Raw genomic sequence first — 17,341 nt, 5'->3', positions numbered from 1 at the left:
CTATATGTAACTTTGGGAAGTAACTTCCTGCCATTGCATAATCTTGAATCAGAGGTGCTTTTGGGTATCTTTAAAGAAGGGGTACGCAGACAATGGCACAGCAGTGATACACTGGCCACATTAGTGTATACAGTGAAACCTCGGTGATACGAATCTCACGGGACCACCAGAAATATTCGTATCAACTGAAATTCGTATCACGAGAAAGCATGGAAAATTAGCATGCGACAAAAGAAAGCTTGCGTACATTTTCATTTATCGTTTTTCAGGGCCACAGCAACGTCAGGAAGAACCCTGAATGATTGTCAGTTAAATTTTTAGATGTCGGCAGTCATACCAGCACTCGTAAATATACGGTCCGTACGCGCGTATTTAATTAAGCATCCAGGTGCGTTGTGACCCGCAACAGCAGTAGCCCCTTCCAAGTTTTAGTATGCTTTTTTGCATGACACCGGAGTACTGCAGCTATAGTAACGAAAGAAGTGCTTTGACGAGATGGATCAAGGCCACAAAATTTCGAAACCACAGTCCTGTGTTATGATTTTGTTACGGCGGAGGTGTTGGGGATGTTTTTTGGGAGATTTATGGTCATGCCCGCACAAGTGTGACCTCAACGGTCGTGCATGTTGACGTCGTAACGCCTGACCCCTTCGCCAAGACCGTCCTCGCCTTCTTTCGGTCCTCGTCTACCTTTCATAGGATATCTGATGTACGAGGAAGGCACGTGTAAACACAGTACAACGACAGCAGCCCACGTCGACGCGTTAGAAAAAGAAAGCATGGCGCTAATGTCCTCTGTAATCTAAACGCGGAGGCACATAAAGAGCCTCAGATTCGCGCACACAATCTCGACGGCCGTGACGCGTCTGAAGGTTTATTCTGACCATAAGGAAAGTGTTCTTCTTACACCGTGATTCTGTCGATTTGGCAGTGCGGCGCGCATGCCCACGCTTGCGTTCTCGCGCTCGCACGTGCTTGGCGCGTCTTCCGCGACAGCGTGGACAACACCTCTTCGTAGCTGGGCGATAGCGTACGCTCGTATCAAACGTCACTGGGTGAAAATCGGTTCGCAGCAACCGTACTCCATTACATTGCAGGCCAATGGGCCTGGGCCGGGACCAACGAAAAATTCGTATCACCCTGAAATTCGTATGAGCTGTGAACGTATCACCGAGGTTTCACTGTATTATGGTGAATTCCATTGGCACATTCGGAGCACTTCCGGTAGCAGTTTCCGTGCTTCATTAGGAGCAAGTCTGTTCCATTGGCAGATTGAGAGTGCTCCCTGTATGTTTCATTGGCAGATCTGGAGTAGCTCTTGCGCCAGATTCTCTCCACGGAGCAGCACTCTCAACTCCGTGAAAAGCGGCAGATTCAGCCGGAAGTCGCAAACTCCCCGCGCATGCGCAGAGCGTGGTGCACCACGTGCGCGATGAAATGCGTTGTCCGATTGCACCCGTTCTCTCCGTTTGCGCCTGTGAAGACGAAAACTCCGTGAACCGCGAGGAATGCCGGGCGCTTGCGTAGCAAATGTGCACTAGCGCCCTCTACCGTTTGCTCTGGCTAGGGCGCTTGTGTTCCATTGGCAGATTTCCCTTGGTTGCTCTCCACTGGAGTTTCAGGAGCAGTTTCACTTTTTTTCTCCTGCTGCATTTTAAAGGGACTGTCTACCGCTCGGAAAAATTTTTCTGATTGCAGTGAAAATTAGAAGATCATTCGTCACATCGGAGGCAACGAGCATGCTTTTTCCCCATAAAAAAGAAATTATATTTTAATTTGATGTTTAAAATCGTGAAAGAATGACCGCTAGCGTCACCCAACAGCGCCGTGGTGAATCTACTGGTAGGACAAGAAAATCTCGCAGGTAGACTCATTTTGCTGAAAAACAAACATGTATAACTTTAAATTGTATTTTACACACTTGAAGCAGCTTTCGGTTGCGTCAGAGAGTAATTTTTTGCTTTTTTTTCCCCTCACGCATCCAAAGAGGCACCCGGTGGCGCTGCTTGCAGCGCCGTCTTCGATTTCGTCTGCTGCAACTCATGCGCTATGCCATGCGGCTCTCCGCGCTGGTCGTACTGTGCCGCTGTATTGTTGTTAGGATGTCTCACATGTGGTGCGCTGTGACGGTGGGCATTTGATGTCTCTTTTTGATGAATCGACTTGGCTTGGATTGTGGCAGCAGTGCTAAAATAAACGCACAGACTGCGATTACAGCAGAACAAGTGTTCTGTAATTGTATAATTTGGCTTCATTTAACCGCTGGCACGCTGAAAACGACTGTTACATGCATTAAAATAGTGTTCAGTGAAAATAAAGTAATCCTACAGAAATCACATGTGCTTTCGGTTTTAATTTTGACCGGCACTACAATCGTCCAACCAACCAGTGTTATGGGCATGTTTCACACCAATGGAAGAAAACCGAACGCAGATAGAAAAATTCTGTTTTAAAGATTTCTACTCACTTTCCAGAGAAACCGCTGCAAGGTTGGACACTTCAGACGGTGTGACAGGTTCGTTTAATAGAGCAACTAGAATGAGTTGTGCAATACCATTCTCGAATAAGAGACGGAGGTGAGCGTTTGATTTTCAGACAAACGAAAATATATTTTCACACACACAAAACAATAAACGAAAGGGTAACACTAGAATGAACAAAAGGTAAACTAACAAGCGTCAGCCTGACCACAACTACATAGAGTTCTCCTTAAACAAGGGAATCTTATCATAAGACTAAAATCGTGCAAGTCCACACACTAACGTCGTCAGGAGAGTCCTGATGTGGAAACAGAGCGGTACGGCTCACCAACGGGTTGGACACACCAACAGTCACGTAGGAGGACGCGGTGGTGGAAGTCTCCAAGCTGACTCGTCGGGCCCTCAGCCCGACGAGTCACTTCCACTCCCGGTGGATGCCGTCATCGTCGGTGCTGTCTCCCACCCGAGAACCACAACCACGCCAAGCCGGGGCCTCAGCAAAAGCCACGCCGGTCATAGAGTTTCCTACAATACTTACTAGAGGGAACTCTGGCGCTAGTGTCTATGGGAGCTGCAACGCATGACGCTTCAGCCAGCATGGGAATGATGGGTAGTACACAAATTTGTCTAAACTTCGTACTTTCGGCTCCGTTTGGCTCCGCGTCGGCTGCATTCGCTTTGTCGCAAAACGAAGTGCAGCAAAAGTCAGCAGTTTCACTTCGCCACTTTAACTTCTGTAGGCTCAGCGATTCAAATCTGGTCACGAAGTTCACAACGATCCATTCTTTTATCCGAAAGAAAACCAAAACATAGCAATAAACAAAGCCACAGGTACGTTTGAAGCCGCAAGCACGAAGACTAGGCAAATTTGTGTACTACCCATCATTCCCATGGTAGCTGAACGATCGCAGCGCCAGAGTCCCCTCTAGTTAATTTTAGGAAACTCTATGACGCCGGTAGAATGGTCGCCAGGTCCGCGTGCAGGCCTGCGCCGGCTAGGTGGACGTCTTCAGAGCCCGGGTACAAGCGCCCGACAAGCTCGTAGTCCACACCCTAGCCACGTTCTTCGAACAGCCCGCACAGCTCTTCTTCTTTCCCCTTTTTTTTTTCTTTTCGGTGCAGTGGCTCTCGGTGATTTCTTTATTTTCCGTGTGTATTTTTTTTTCAATGCTGCGATGCTCGGCGCGCTCGCGCAAGTAGCACGTTGTACATCGTCCTCGTCGTCTTTACTGTTCCAACCATCGGACGCACCACACTCGCGCACTTCACTCATAACAGACGGTACGCTTTCTATTGCAGTACAAAACAGAAAGTCGATGAAGGACGGTAGACAGTCCCTTTAAAGCCATTTATGGCTTGATGGATATTCAGACTTTCTTCGAGCTGATGAGGCTCTATCATTCTTGTGGAATTTTTTGTGCCAGAGTCGTCCTTGTTTATTGAACAGACACATAATTTTGGTATCTTTAGGTTTATGGCTGATGGCATGTGGTTTGTGTACAGCAGACGACCATGTCAGGCACGTCTTCAACACAAACCTCTTCACTGAATGCGAATGTGTGGCATTTCAACATGCGGATCCTGCGAATGACTGTGGAATGGTGTTGGTGCGATGTCGGGATGATGGAAGCACCGCGCCAGCATGACATGAATGACAAGATAATGATGGTGGAAAGGCAAAAAGAGCAAAGTTGACTGTGACTGCATAACTACGACACTGTGATGACAATGGTTGACAATGGTGATGGGACGATGACGTGAAAAGGCAAGGCAGTAGAATGATGACAACAGAGGAATGAAGGCAGCGAAGTGATGATGGCTTCACAGAGGAACAACAATTACAAGGCGACTGAACCACTACAATGATGTGGCAGTGAGGGAATGCCAATGATGGAATGTAGCCAACACGATAGTGGCTTGGTGCCGATACATGACAGAACATTGCATGGACAATGATTGGGACAGTATAACGACAGTGCCATGTGGACAAGGAAGTGACTACGAAGGAGTGATGACGAAGACGTCGTGAACATATATTGATGATGGATCAATGGCTTTGATAGTAGCGTGACAATGGAGAAAAGTCTTCAGTGATGCATGTGTGACAAACTAACGACAGCGTGTTTCTGTACCAAGTTCACATTTGTGCTTACGTCAGTTGCCTGCTGTCATGGGCCAGCTCAGTTTCGCACAGTGTCCAGTGCTGCTGCCAGTTGTGCAAGGCAGCAGCAGCCAGTGGTTAGCCACCTACAGACAGAAGGAAGAGGCAAAGAGGCCTTCATTTTAAACGTGAGAGTTGTTGATCAAGATGTTCACTGCTTGTTGCAAGATGAAAAAAATCAGCTTCCTCTGTTAATGAGTATAGTTGTGTTGAGATTTTGTACCAAAATGACCGATGACTGTGCTCGTCATCAACGAAAATTGGTCCCAGATGGAACCAATGGCGACTACACCCGTCATAGTGGTGTGTCTTGACGCTAGATGGCCGCACATGTCCATGTTTTGCCATTTGTGTCCTTGCTTTCATTTTATAGTCATCTTTCATTGTATTGCCATGCGGTGAGACCATCTTCTAGTTATCTTTTTTTTTACATAATTAGTGAAATGTAGAAACCCCATTGAATTGAAGGAGTGGTACCATTTTATTCAGATAAAACAAAAGCTCTACAAACTGAACGAAAATAATTTAATTTACGACAATTTTCTTCTTTTTTTTTACGGTAGCGCAAGGTTTAATGGATGCTTGGTTTTGTGTTTCTTTAGACTCTTGTTTTTCCACCAGTCTCAACGAAAGGGAATTTTTGAGGTGCTCGTTTCTTTGTTAGACGCACCAATGAAGTTGACAGTTAAGGCAAGGAAGGTGTGGGGGACATTACTTGGTGTTTTTAACCATCGTGTAATGATTATGATTTAAATTGAACGGAATTAAAATGCCAAAAGATCACCCTTTCTGCTGGTGGGATCCGAACCCACCACTCCCAGAATAGCTTGCTCAAGGCGGGGTAGATTCCACTAGGTATGACAGTCATTGGATCGGCAATTGGAATGATTGTCATGTCTGAATTTAATGACTCTCATAAGTACTGAAAGAGTACTGGAGTCCGCACCACAAAGAAGGCTGCAAGTGATGCAAAATACCATGTCGCACTCAGAGTGCCCGTCTTTGACAAAGTGCTGAGAATTTCAGTGTTCAGGGTGCCTGTAGGGCCTACCCACATGGTGATGAAAACAAGAAAGGAAGCATCAATTTGCTTGTTTTCCATGTGATTGTGCTTCAATATTTTGCTAATGAGAAACTGCAGCAGAGCAGCTCTATTCTCATTTGCTGTGGTTCCCCAGAATGCTGGCTCTATCACCCATGCACTCCTTGCACCTCTAACGTAACGCTCCTTGATTAGAACTAACAGACGTCAAAGCCAAGGGAAGTCAGCAGGCAGAAAAACTGTGTTTCACACTTGTCGTCATGGCTACTAGTGGTGCTGACTAACACTCCCAGGTTTAAATGCGCATGCACCACATAAAGCGGATGGGAAGATGGCTGCCGCCGTAGAGCATCGGAAGCGTTATTCGAAGGTTGCAGGTTCGTTCCCTGCCGGCGGCAAGTTATCTTTTCGTCCACTTTACTTTCTTCACATTTATATCATAATTACTACAAATAGCATCCCCTATACTTTCCTTAGTTCTAATTAGTGTTGTGTCTAGCAAAGAAAAACGAGCCCTTAAAATTCCCCTTCTTTCATTCATAATGTTCCTTAGGCTTTGTCCGTGATAACTTTACGTTGTTTCATGCTCAAAGCTGTGCAGGTGGTGTAGCTGTGTATGTCTCACATGAACATCTCTCATGCACATTTTTCATATCTTGAGACCTGGAGAATAAGTGAGTCATGTTACTACAGCTTGTGGATGCAAGTTCGTGGCAAGTGACATCTTCATGCGCCTTTGTGCTGCTTCTTGTAAGATGTACACACTCTTGCTCACAGATGTAAGTGATGTAATCACAGACGTGTCGCTCTACTTGTTAGGTGGTAAATTATTGTTCAGACCTACATTAGCTTTCATGTAATATATAATAACGCCATATATTGAGGCATGGTGTAATAATGCTTTGCGATGGCAACCAATCACGTAAGGCCTATTCGCCGCGAGATTGAGCAGAGTCGGCACCTAGCGGTGAGCGGATGAAATCCCGTGGTGTAGATGGCTCCTGGCGTTGTCTGCTAGACACACCGTGTTCTCATGTGTGCGTAGGTCATGCCCGTCCTCAGATTACAGCTTATTCCGTTGTGCTAGCACAGTATCAAATGCTTGTACGTATGCCTACACGATATACATTAGCATTTCATCTACGAGACTTGTATGCATTCTAATAAGTGAGTGCATGCACGTGTCGGTATGCCGTTAGGTCCAACCATCGTACCGTCCTTGGCCAAAATCATTTCAATGTGGGTACCACTTTGTCGTTCAAGCACATCACATAGTGCATTTGGCGTCGTTCTAAACGAAAAAAAAAAAGTGGTGAATGTCGAGGTGTGAATGCAGAATTTTAGTGACACCATCTCGTGAAGTGTTGGCGATTTGCAAATCCTTGTGATACCGCAAAGCATGAACTATAGCATCTGCAGAGGCCAGTTAGCGGTAAAAAAGACCTGAAGCCTCGCATTTCTATGGCAGTACACGTATTCATGCAAATAGCAAAGGAGAGTGCACAAAGTTTTACTTCGTCTAATTACGCAGAAATGCAGGCTTTTTTTTTTGTAGCCGCTAGAGCGAGAAGTAAATACTTAATTGGCTCGGTCGCATAACTGTTAGTTATTGTGGTATAGGCAAAACACAATTTAAACACGTGCGAATCAAGCAAGAAAAAGCATCAAGCACAGTGCAAAACATGAATGTGACCGCAGGCCAGCACCCCATTGATTGGCAGATTGCGCTTCTCCCACACGTAATAGGTACGTTAGGCCGGTTTCGTGCATTAATGTGGTAATGGAGGTCATATATATCACCATTAGGCTGCAGCCAACGCGCTTTATTCGCCGACAGTCGACTCAAACCGCCTACGGCGAAGTGCCGCTGCGTACATTTGCATACACGTTGCTGACCGCCTATCTACACAAACGCAGCGACGGTGCTGCCACCTATAGCCCGATCTCGTGGCGAATCGAAGTATTCCTTTTATACGTGCAACACTGTTTCTTGGTTGAGGATGCTGGTATTGAGATAATTCCTTTTAATCTTCGAGGCATGGCTTTGAGTCTGTGAAACAAAGTACACTTAAACCTCGATATAAGAAAGTCAGTAATTCACTTTGTTATATCGAAACTGTGCTTCTTCTTTTTTGCATGGGAAGTGCCTGAAGAATGTTTCAATATTACGACAGTACAAAGATTTATTTCAATAACGTGGAAAAAGTAGTTTTATTTGAACCTGAAATATGACGAGTGTGGCTTGATGGTGTGGTGGCTGATTGCCATGCGTAAATCTGAAGGAACTGCCAATCCAACACATTGTGGTAATGTAGGACAAGCATTCACAAAAACTGCGTGCAACTCAATCATATGACCACCAGTCTCAGCAGAGGTTTCAATTTATTGCCTCGGTCTGGGCCAACCTGAAACTTCATTATATACATTGAAATTGTGGATAACACGCTTTTTTTATAATGAGGTTCAAGATACATGGTGTTATATTGACATGGAGTTATGAGAAATGAAATGCTTCATTATATTAAAAATTTCATTACATTGAAGTTCATAATGTCAAGGTTTAACTGTATAGTTATTGCAATACCGAGCTCTCATTTTTTATCAGTTCGTGGGCTGAACGCTAGCCACAGGACTGTTTCGTGAGTCCTTGCGTACTTTTGTGCTGCTAGGCAATAGTAGCGCTCATCTTGTGATATGCGGTGGCATTCATGGTGACTCCATACACTTCATTCGTTCGTTTTTCTTGCATTAGATTTAGTGCACCACCTTCTGTGATGTGCGGCTAATCCCAGTTATGGTACAAGCCTTGTTTTGAGGTTGTGAGGGCAACAACAGCAATGGTGCTGTCCGATACAGTAGCCTGGTGCGTGACTTTCGCGCACGTTTGTGCCCGCATTCTTGCGAAACGTTGGTTTCTCTCGTTGGCTGTTTGTTCTGCTGAGCCTTTTTGGTACTCCAGCAGCAAGCATACAGTGTGGTTCGGGTTATCCAAGGGTTACAGTGTTTGATTGAATGTTTCTTTTTTACAGCAGTGCTGTTATGCTCGAGGTTGGGTGTTTGTCGTTTATAGAAAATGATCATCATCATGAACCAGCATGTGCTCGCTTCTTCATTGCAGTCTTCGGCTTTGCTCCCAGTACATAAGCGCCTATTTCTCCAGTGTGGGATGCAGTAATCCTGATGGGCAAGGGAATGGGTACAGATGGAGAAAGAAAGATAGAAATAAAGATAGCGAGAGAAATTCTTGGCAAAAAGGTTTCTTGGCAAGAGCAAGCATAGTCATGTATATTAATAGTATAGCAAGTGGTGGGAAAGAGAGATGAGAGGGTAAACTTGTCACAGATCAACTGTGTCTCGCCACACTGCGATTAGTGGTTGGTATCAGCTCGTATGGTGGTACACACCAAAAACGAAACTCATCTCAAACGATACGTAGACATTGCTGTTAAAATCTCCTGAGCACAGCTGTAAACACACTTGCTGTCTCGACAACCAGCTGACGCGTGGGCCAGCCGTCGGTTCAGCCACGAGTAAGTCTTGTAGCCTTGCTCGAAAAGCAACTCGAGCTATTTAAGTCTGTTGTAAGCATATGCCCAAATGCCACAGCTGTGTTGAGCAGCATTCCATTGTATCGTGTTGAGGCCATCTGTGTCACGTTTGATACGCGGGGCAGCTGTGCGGCAGGTGGCCCTTGCTTCTACATGCTGGCGTCTTTTTTTTTTCTTCTTTGCAACAAACATGGTCTGCTGCGCACATGCGGCGCGGCATGTTGACTGTGCCCCTCTCCGCCCGGAAGCTCCATGGTGGCTCACTGAAATTACAGCACCATTAATGCTTTCCGGATACTTGCATGGCTCGTATGAACGAAGGTCGAGTGCTGCTGAAGAATGAGCTATTCATTGAGGCGCAGGCACCCATACCTGTTCAGATCTCTTCCTAAAATTTGCGAATGTGGCCAAATTTTATGACTTCATGGTTGTTATCTCAGGTTTTACGAAAACAATGCTGATTGCGAAACACATTTTGCTTTTTTGGGTCTTTTGAGACCTTCTACCGAAACACTCTTCTCATAAACGAGGATCTCAGAGTAGTGCTTCCTTTGAGTGAGCTTCCCGAAATAGGTGAAAGCAACTGCAGCAAAGCCAGGGAAATGTCGTTATGGAAAGCAAGAAAACAAAAAAACTCATTTCTGGTCATTGTTCACTGTTGCAAGTTAGTTGCCGCTTGTGTGTTGCGTCGGACAACGAACTGTCGATGGTGAAGTGCATGTTTGTCACACAGGGGGCAAAAATTAAGAAAAACATGTGCCCTTTCTCCCCCTCTCCGACTCTGCCTTTTCAATGTTGTGTTGGCAGGTATTGACTGCTGTCTTCTTGCTGTGCGTTACGCTTGTTGGCATATGAGCTTCAGTAGGCAGGCATTTCAGCCTGCTTATTGGGAAAACAGAACAGAGACACCACAGTGTGCTAACATCAAGTTTATCGTTGGGAAATTCTTATATAAATCAGTGTCCGCGTCTTCTTTTTGTCCTTGTCTGCTGCTGCTGTGATGTTGTGATGTCCTTGCTCTGCATACAAGGGTCTTTTATTGTTATAAGTTATTGTAGTCTAGCAGTTCATAAGTGGTATTTGTAGTATGCCTAAATTTGCATGTTGATTAGGCATATAATTAGTTGATGCTACGTGAGCGTCAATGTCACACAAGCATTAATAAGCAGTGGCATATCCCTAAGAACAATACTGAGGTCACAGTGGTATGTAACCCTGGGTTACGAGTCATTTGCGTAATCTTTCAAAAATGGAAATTAGAAAAATAAACCTAATTTCTTTGGTACCCTTCCTTTAATGCTGATTATTTGATGTGTATTAAATAATAGCACTTCATTTCAACCACTTAATCAAATAGAAATGTGTTTGATTCTTTCTTCAAAATCTTTAAGTAACTGTACACCCTTGCTTTATTCTGAAATAAACAAGTGTCGCTCTTCATCGTCTTGCATCTTTACTCAGCGTATTCAGTTTATGTTGCCATCACACTGGTCCACACCCTTACACAAGCTGTGGGACTAAAGTCCATGGAAATGAAACACTTTTTCTTTTCCCTTCAAAAACCTGCAAACTTTTGATTTGCCTTGGACGCACTGCATTATTTAGTTCTCTCTGACGCATTGTTTCTGCCTACTGTTTTACAGATTCGATGGGAGAAGAATATAACGCTAGGGGAACCTCCTGGGTTTCTGCATTCCTGGTGGTGGTAAGTGTAGTCGACATGTTTGGCTTTTACACCGAAGCTGTGTATAACTGGGCCACTTGTAACTGCGCGGACAGTTACCTACTCAGCATTTACCTACTGTCATCATTAGGGACCGGATTTTAGGCAAATGCCGATTTTGTTCCTTGCGCTCCTGTCGCGCCAACTTGATATATCAGCATGAATGGCAGGTTAGAAGGGATTTTGTAGTGTTTTTATTGTGCCTATAAATGCCTATTTTTGGCATTCATTCCTAAATGCTTACAAATGCCTGTAAATACCTATTTTAAAGATTGGTGCTTACATGAACACTACTTAGCCTCGGATTTCGCTCCCGGGTGTAGTTTGAGACCGTTGTTCATGTTACCGCACAACATTGACTCTTCGAAACGATGGGGTTAAACCAACTCCCGGAAAGAACTGCTAGCAGCAGTAAAGTGAGACACGCCAGTGAGAATTTGCCGCCACGCGGACATAGCGCAAGCAGTTGGCGAATGCGAAACCACGGAGAGCTGTCAGCGGAAAGGAGAGTGAAGAGCAAAAAAAGAAAGAAAAAGCGATGTGCATGCAGCTTTTGTTTTGTTTGTAATTTACTTTTGAAGGTGTTCCCCGCAGCAGCATAGCCAGAAATTTTGTTTGGGGGGGGGGGGGTTCAACCATGCTTTATGTATGTTCGTGTGTGTAATATACACGTGCAAACCTGAAAAGTACCGGGGGGGGGGGGTTGATGCCTCCCCCCCCCCTTCCGTCTGGATATGCCAGTGGTTCACTGCCAGACGAGAAACGGCTTTATGCAATTTGGCACGGCCAGTAAGAAGAATCCCTCCCTTCTAGTCTCTTTAGCAATCTGGGTATCTCCCAGTCATGCCGAAAAGACACCGAGGAGTGTGTTGATTCGACAGTCAACACTTTACTCAGCATGCAGAACGTGAGAGAGACCGTGTTACTATGTGGGACAAGAGCACAATTGCACGGCTATGTTCCACTGTTGGCGCCGTTGGGCCATCTTAAGCGATAACATTTTACAGCGCAAGCTGTTATGAGATCACAACAAGGGCCATTTTTGGCACCGTAGTTGTCTGCCGCTGCCGCCAGTGTCCGTAACCACTGTCGCTCGAAATAAGAAAAAAAAAATGAAATAAGAAAACATTTCCAGGATGGAACAAGGTTCGAACCTGGGGCCTCTGCGTGGGAGCCCAGTATTCTACCTCAGAGCCATGCTGGTGCTTGAAACTGCTTTGCAAAAAGACCCTATACAGGCTTCATGTCGGGAAGGAACCACATTTACATATGCAATGTAGCGTCGTAGAAGAGTAAAATAACAACCAAGCATCACACAACGCGAATTCTGTTACTAGGCCTCACACAATGCGAATTGCACGAGTGGGTTGTTGAATGCTTCCAACCCGTTACAAAGGGCTCTGCCATAATTCTTCATCGTCATCAGCCACAGCATCAACAAAGTGCACATAATGGCATGCCTTACAGGTGTTTAGCAGGTACCATGGTTATCCGCAGAATGACGAAAAATTGCGTAGTGACTGCTTTTCTACATCACAAAAATTATGATTCATAGCGTAGTGGGTTCCACGCAAGTGCACTTCTATTGGTTACCAAGGAAGCCCATAATGCTCCCATGATCCATTTCCTCAGGGTCTCAAGAAAGTTAATTCCCTCTCTCTCTCTCTTTCTCACTTTAGCGTATGTTATAAAGCGTGGTGGGAGAGTGAAATAACGACCGGTCGTCACACAATGCGAATTAAGTAACTAGTGGGTCCTTTAAAGCTTCTGACCCAATACAAAGGGCTCAGCCATAATTCTTCATCGTCATCAGCCGTCGCATCAACAAAGAACACATAATGCCTTACAGTTGGAGCTCGCTTCTCCGCAGAATGACGAGTAATGTCGTGGTGGGTGCTTCCCAACTTAACAAAAATTATGATTTGTGGCGTAGTGAGTACGTCTCTAGTGTACTTGTATCAGTAGCCACACGAGAGTTTATAACGGGCTCTAGAAATGCCGCTCTTCGAGCTTTCGCTGTGACTGTGCAGCGGTTTCCGCGCAGGCCTGGCGTTTTTTGTTTTCCTGTCGGGGGGGGGGGGGTAACAGAGGTCGCGCACTTCTTCATTTGAAATTATTTTGCATTGACGTGAAAATTTATTGCACCTAGACTTGCAATGCTGGAGGACTAAAATGTTGTTTTATCTTAACACCTATAGCGCGTTTTTCTCTGTGTTCCTGTCCCTTCTGTGCACTATAAGTGTTAAGATGGATTACCAACATGCCCAAGCTCACGTTCTTTCAAGTTGTTTTACGTGCCTATTTTTGGCGCCTAAAATGAGCTTTCATAATGCCTAAAAATCCGGCCTCTAGTCATCATCATGAATGGCCTATGCCTTCACATATTTTAATAAAGCGACCGTGACCACCCAGATGGAGCTCAAACGGCAGCTGGCAAAACTGGCAGCTGGTTGATGTGACTGCGACTTTGAGAGTAATAAGAAATGTGAACATGTTGTAACTACAGGAACAGTTACAAAGTCAACAATTACCTACTCAATATAAAAAAAAATACCCTTGCTGTTATGTGCCACAGAAATTAACAAACCCCACTACTCACCACGGGTCCACTTAAGATAACAGAAAACACGTAAATGCATAAATTAACTAATAAATAAATTAGTCATGTAGATTAATTAATGAACAAGTAAATAACTAAACAAATACATATTTTAATGGCCTGTGCACTGCACTTCTGATCTCCGCAAATAGAGGTGAGAGTGCTCTAAAGGAGCATACCCTAAAGTAAAAATTTTACATAAATATATAAATAAATAAATAAATAAATCCGTGTATACACAACCTTGCTAATCATCCACCTTCAAAGAGTGTAATGGCTCATGAATTTTTTCTACCGTATTAGTGGAGCAGCCATGAGAGAGGACATGCCTTGTCATCCTGGTGTGAGCTGCTGCATTTGCATAAGACATTCATGTTAACTGGCTGTTTCTTTTGTCGGCAATACCCTTGCACAAAACTAGTCTGTCAATGCATTAGTGCGCTCTGCAGAGCAGAGCTGTGACGTCTGGGGTCAAAGCGGGGTCGCCAGACATTGATAGCGAAGTCTTCTAGTGCTCTCTCAAACGACAGTGCCTTCTAGATGTTTTCGTGCTCCTCAAGCGTTCTCTGTTGAGAAAAATATATTTGGTAAGGAACATGTTTGCGATATCCCGCTGCCGCACATTTCCTGCAGCGGTGGAGTAGAACACACTTGGTTACAGCTGCAATCGCTCTGTGTTAAGTGTCTGCTCTCATATGCATCTCTGGTCCTCGGGGAACCACAGCTGGTAAGGAGTCTTCGGACAAGCTAATAAAACTCGCTGACTTCAACTCGTCTGCCAGCTTATAAACATTTGTGGATTACCCACGCCATGGACGGCACTTACAATACTGACAACGACATCTTGATTGACGCCGAGTTTAAAGAGAAAACAAATCCAGTGCTGCAGTCAGTTCAGTACGGGTGGAAAATGAGTGTTGGTGAGTGTGCGATAACGGAAGTGTGAACGCCAACGGCCGAGCCTCGAGTGCAGACGTAGGTGAAGATCATTGAGCGCGAGTTGGAGAGACTGTGTGTGTGAAGGCGAATGAAAACAGCTCAGTGCGCGAGGACGTGAACGTCGACGACGGTAAGGCAATGCGAGTGAACGCCCTAGCTAAAGCGAGGACGCAGATGAGGTCCCCTCGATGCGAGACACAGTGTGTGAACGCGAATGAAGTCGTTGAATGTAAGATAACGGATGTGACAACGCCAACGGCCGAGCCACGAGTGAGAGTTCGAGGGAGTGTGTGTGTGAAGGCGAATGAAGCTCAGTGCGCGAGGACGTGAACGTCGACGACGGTAAGGCAATGCGAGTGAAAGCCCGAGCTAAAGCGAGGACGCAGATGAGGTCCCTTCGATGCGAGACAGTGTGTGAACGCGAATGAAGTCGTCGAATGTAAGATAACTGCTGTGTGAACGCCAACGGTCGAGCCATGAGTGTGAGTTCGAGGGAGTGTGTGTGTGATGGCGAATGAAAACAGCTCGGTGCGCGAGGACGCAGATGAGGTCCCTTCGATGCGAGAGACAGTGTGTGAACGCGAATGAAGTCGTTGAATGTAAGATGACAGATGTGGGAACGCCAACGGCCGAGCCATGAGTGTGAGTTCGAGGGAGTGTGTGTGTGATGGCGAATGAAAACAGCTCGGTGCGCGAGGACGCAGATGAGGTCCCTTCGATGCGAGAGACAGTGTGTGAACGCGAATGAAGTCGTTGAATGTAAGATAACAGATGTGGGAACGCCAACGGCCGAGCCATCAGTGTGAGTTCGAGGGAGTGTGTGTGTGAAGGCGAATGAAGCTCAGTGCGCGAGGACGTGAACGTCGACGACGGTAAGGCAATGCGAGTGAACGCCCGAGCTAAAGCGAGGACGCAGATGAGGTTCCCTCGATGCGAGAGACAGTGTGTGAACGCGAATGAAGTCGTCGAATGTAAGATAACCGCTGTGTGAACGCCAACGGCCGAGCCATGAGTCAGTAGCCTAAAGGCCGAACCATATAGAGCGCTTGGCCGGCGTTTTCTGACGTTTGAAAAGTCTTTTTTTTTTTATTTGACTTGTAGCGCCAGCTATTGGCATTGAGAAGAACCACAATCTCGTAATATATGGCCTCTGAGCTTGAAGCTGCCGCACATCTTTGAGGCCACGTATTCGACCAATACACTCATTCTTAGTAAGCCTACCGATGAACTTGAGTACGGCTCTCGGAAACAGTTCGAAGATATCACGAGCGCTTTGCTGTCGAAGCTTCTAGGGAACAAGCTAAGTCGAATACGAGCATCAGTCGAGAACTTAAGGGCCACACAGCGCACGGCGACGACTTATTAGATTCGAGTCGGGCGGCAGCCATTTTGGCAGCAGCAACGACGCCGTTACGTAGCGAAGTCGCTGCCAGCCGCACGCTGATTGGTTCTGAGTCCATCGAACTGCTTCCGGCGTCGACGCTGCCGCCCGTGATATCTGGGCCGTCCAGAGGTGGACGTTTCGGCCACCGTCACCGGTAGCGTCGACGTCGAGGGACGCCGGCAAAAACGCTCTATATGGTTCGGCCTTAAAGCGAGGACGCAGATGAGGTCCCTCGAATGCGAGGGACAGTGTGTGAACGCGAATGAAGTCGGTGAATGTGAGGTAACGAAAGTGTGAACGCCAATGGCCGAGCCTTGAGTGCGGACGCAGGTGGAGGTCATTGAGCGCGAGTTCGCGGGACTGTGTGCGCGAAGGTGAACAAAAATAGCTCTGTGCGCGAGGATGTGAATGTCGGCGACAGTTAGGCAATGTGAGTGAATGCCCGAGCCTAAACCTGGACGCAGATGAAGACCGTTGTATGCGAGAAGCAGTAAGTCAGTTCAGTACGTCTGCATGGGAGTTGACGCGAGTCCGAACGCCAACGTACGAATCTTGTGTGCGGACGCAGATGACGGTTGAGAGCGATGAACTTTGTGCGAACGCGAATAGAAGCAGTTCAATGCGGGTGGGCTTGAATGTCTGCGACCACGATGACTGCGACTATGAAGCAGCGTGTGTGTAAACGCCCGTGCTTAGCGTAGGCAGATAGCCGTTAGTTCGAGGGACTGTATGTGAACGCGAATGGAGACCTTGAGAGCAGGTAGGCATGAATAAGTCTAGAGCACATACACATACATGCATATGTATGTATTTATATGCCTTCATTGATTTTTGCTTTGTTGGGGCTGGACTTCATACACGAAGCAAATTTATATGTGTATTTCTGAATAAATATTATGCCTAAGGGCAGACTTTCGAAAAAAAAAAAAAGTCTATCGCGGAGGTGATTGGAGTCGTTATGGCAGCCTGTTATTTTCGGCTATTGGTGGCAAAAGGGTTCCACCCGATGTGAGGTCAGTTTTTTCTTCTTCTAAAAGCAAACAAAGCAGTAAGCAACGCAGCTGTCCGCGCCCCGGCACAGAACGTAACCCGACAGCGTTGCCACTTCGTCCTGGTCTAGTTACGCCGTGATGGTTTTCGCCGAACGCCGGGCGCCCAGTTTTTTTCCTCACGTTCTTGCGACCCTCTTCTTCTTTTTCCGTTCTCTGGCTGCGTACGTCGTCAGCGCTTTTCGGCGGCCAGACATGAGCAGCGGCACATGCGCAGTTCGAGGGGCGGAACGGGCACACGCCGCGCGCATGCGCCGTCGATCCTCTTTATAGTGCCTTCCGTGTCTCGCCTTCGGGACGCGTGAAAAAGGCGTGACCTGCCCGTAGGCTCAGTATCTTGTTGGTTATAATTAGTCTCGTTTTGTGGTGCGGTGAAAGAAAGGCGGGTTATCAAACTTACCTTATTGTTACGGTTT

General features: G+C 46.2%; 1 protein-coding gene across 6 annotated transcripts in view; it reads left to right on the top strand.

Moving 5' to 3' along the window:
* LOC119406009 (single-stranded DNA-binding protein 3) overlaps positions 1-17,341 on the top strand; it is a 115,971-nt gene that overhangs the window by 9,536 nt on the left and 89,094 nt on the right. For all 6 annotated transcript variants that reach the window (XM_037672853.1, XM_037672856.1, XM_037672854.1 and 3 more), the window contains exon 3: positions 10,875-10,936. In XM_037672853.1, the coding sequence (XP_037528781.1) occupies positions 10,875-10,936 (62 nt within the window). The remainder of the gene's footprint in view (positions 1-10,874; positions 10,937-17,341) is intronic.

The sequence above is a fragment of the Rhipicephalus sanguineus genome, chromosome 9, assembly GCF_013339695.2.
Source record: "Rhipicephalus sanguineus isolate Rsan-2018 chromosome 9, BIME_Rsan_1.4, whole genome shotgun sequence".
NCBI classification, from domain to species: Eukaryota; Metazoa; Arthropoda; class Arachnida; order Ixodida; family Ixodidae; genus Rhipicephalus; species Rhipicephalus sanguineus.
Note: the sequence above shows the minus strand (reverse complement) of the source record. Positions and strands in the feature narration are given on the sequence as shown.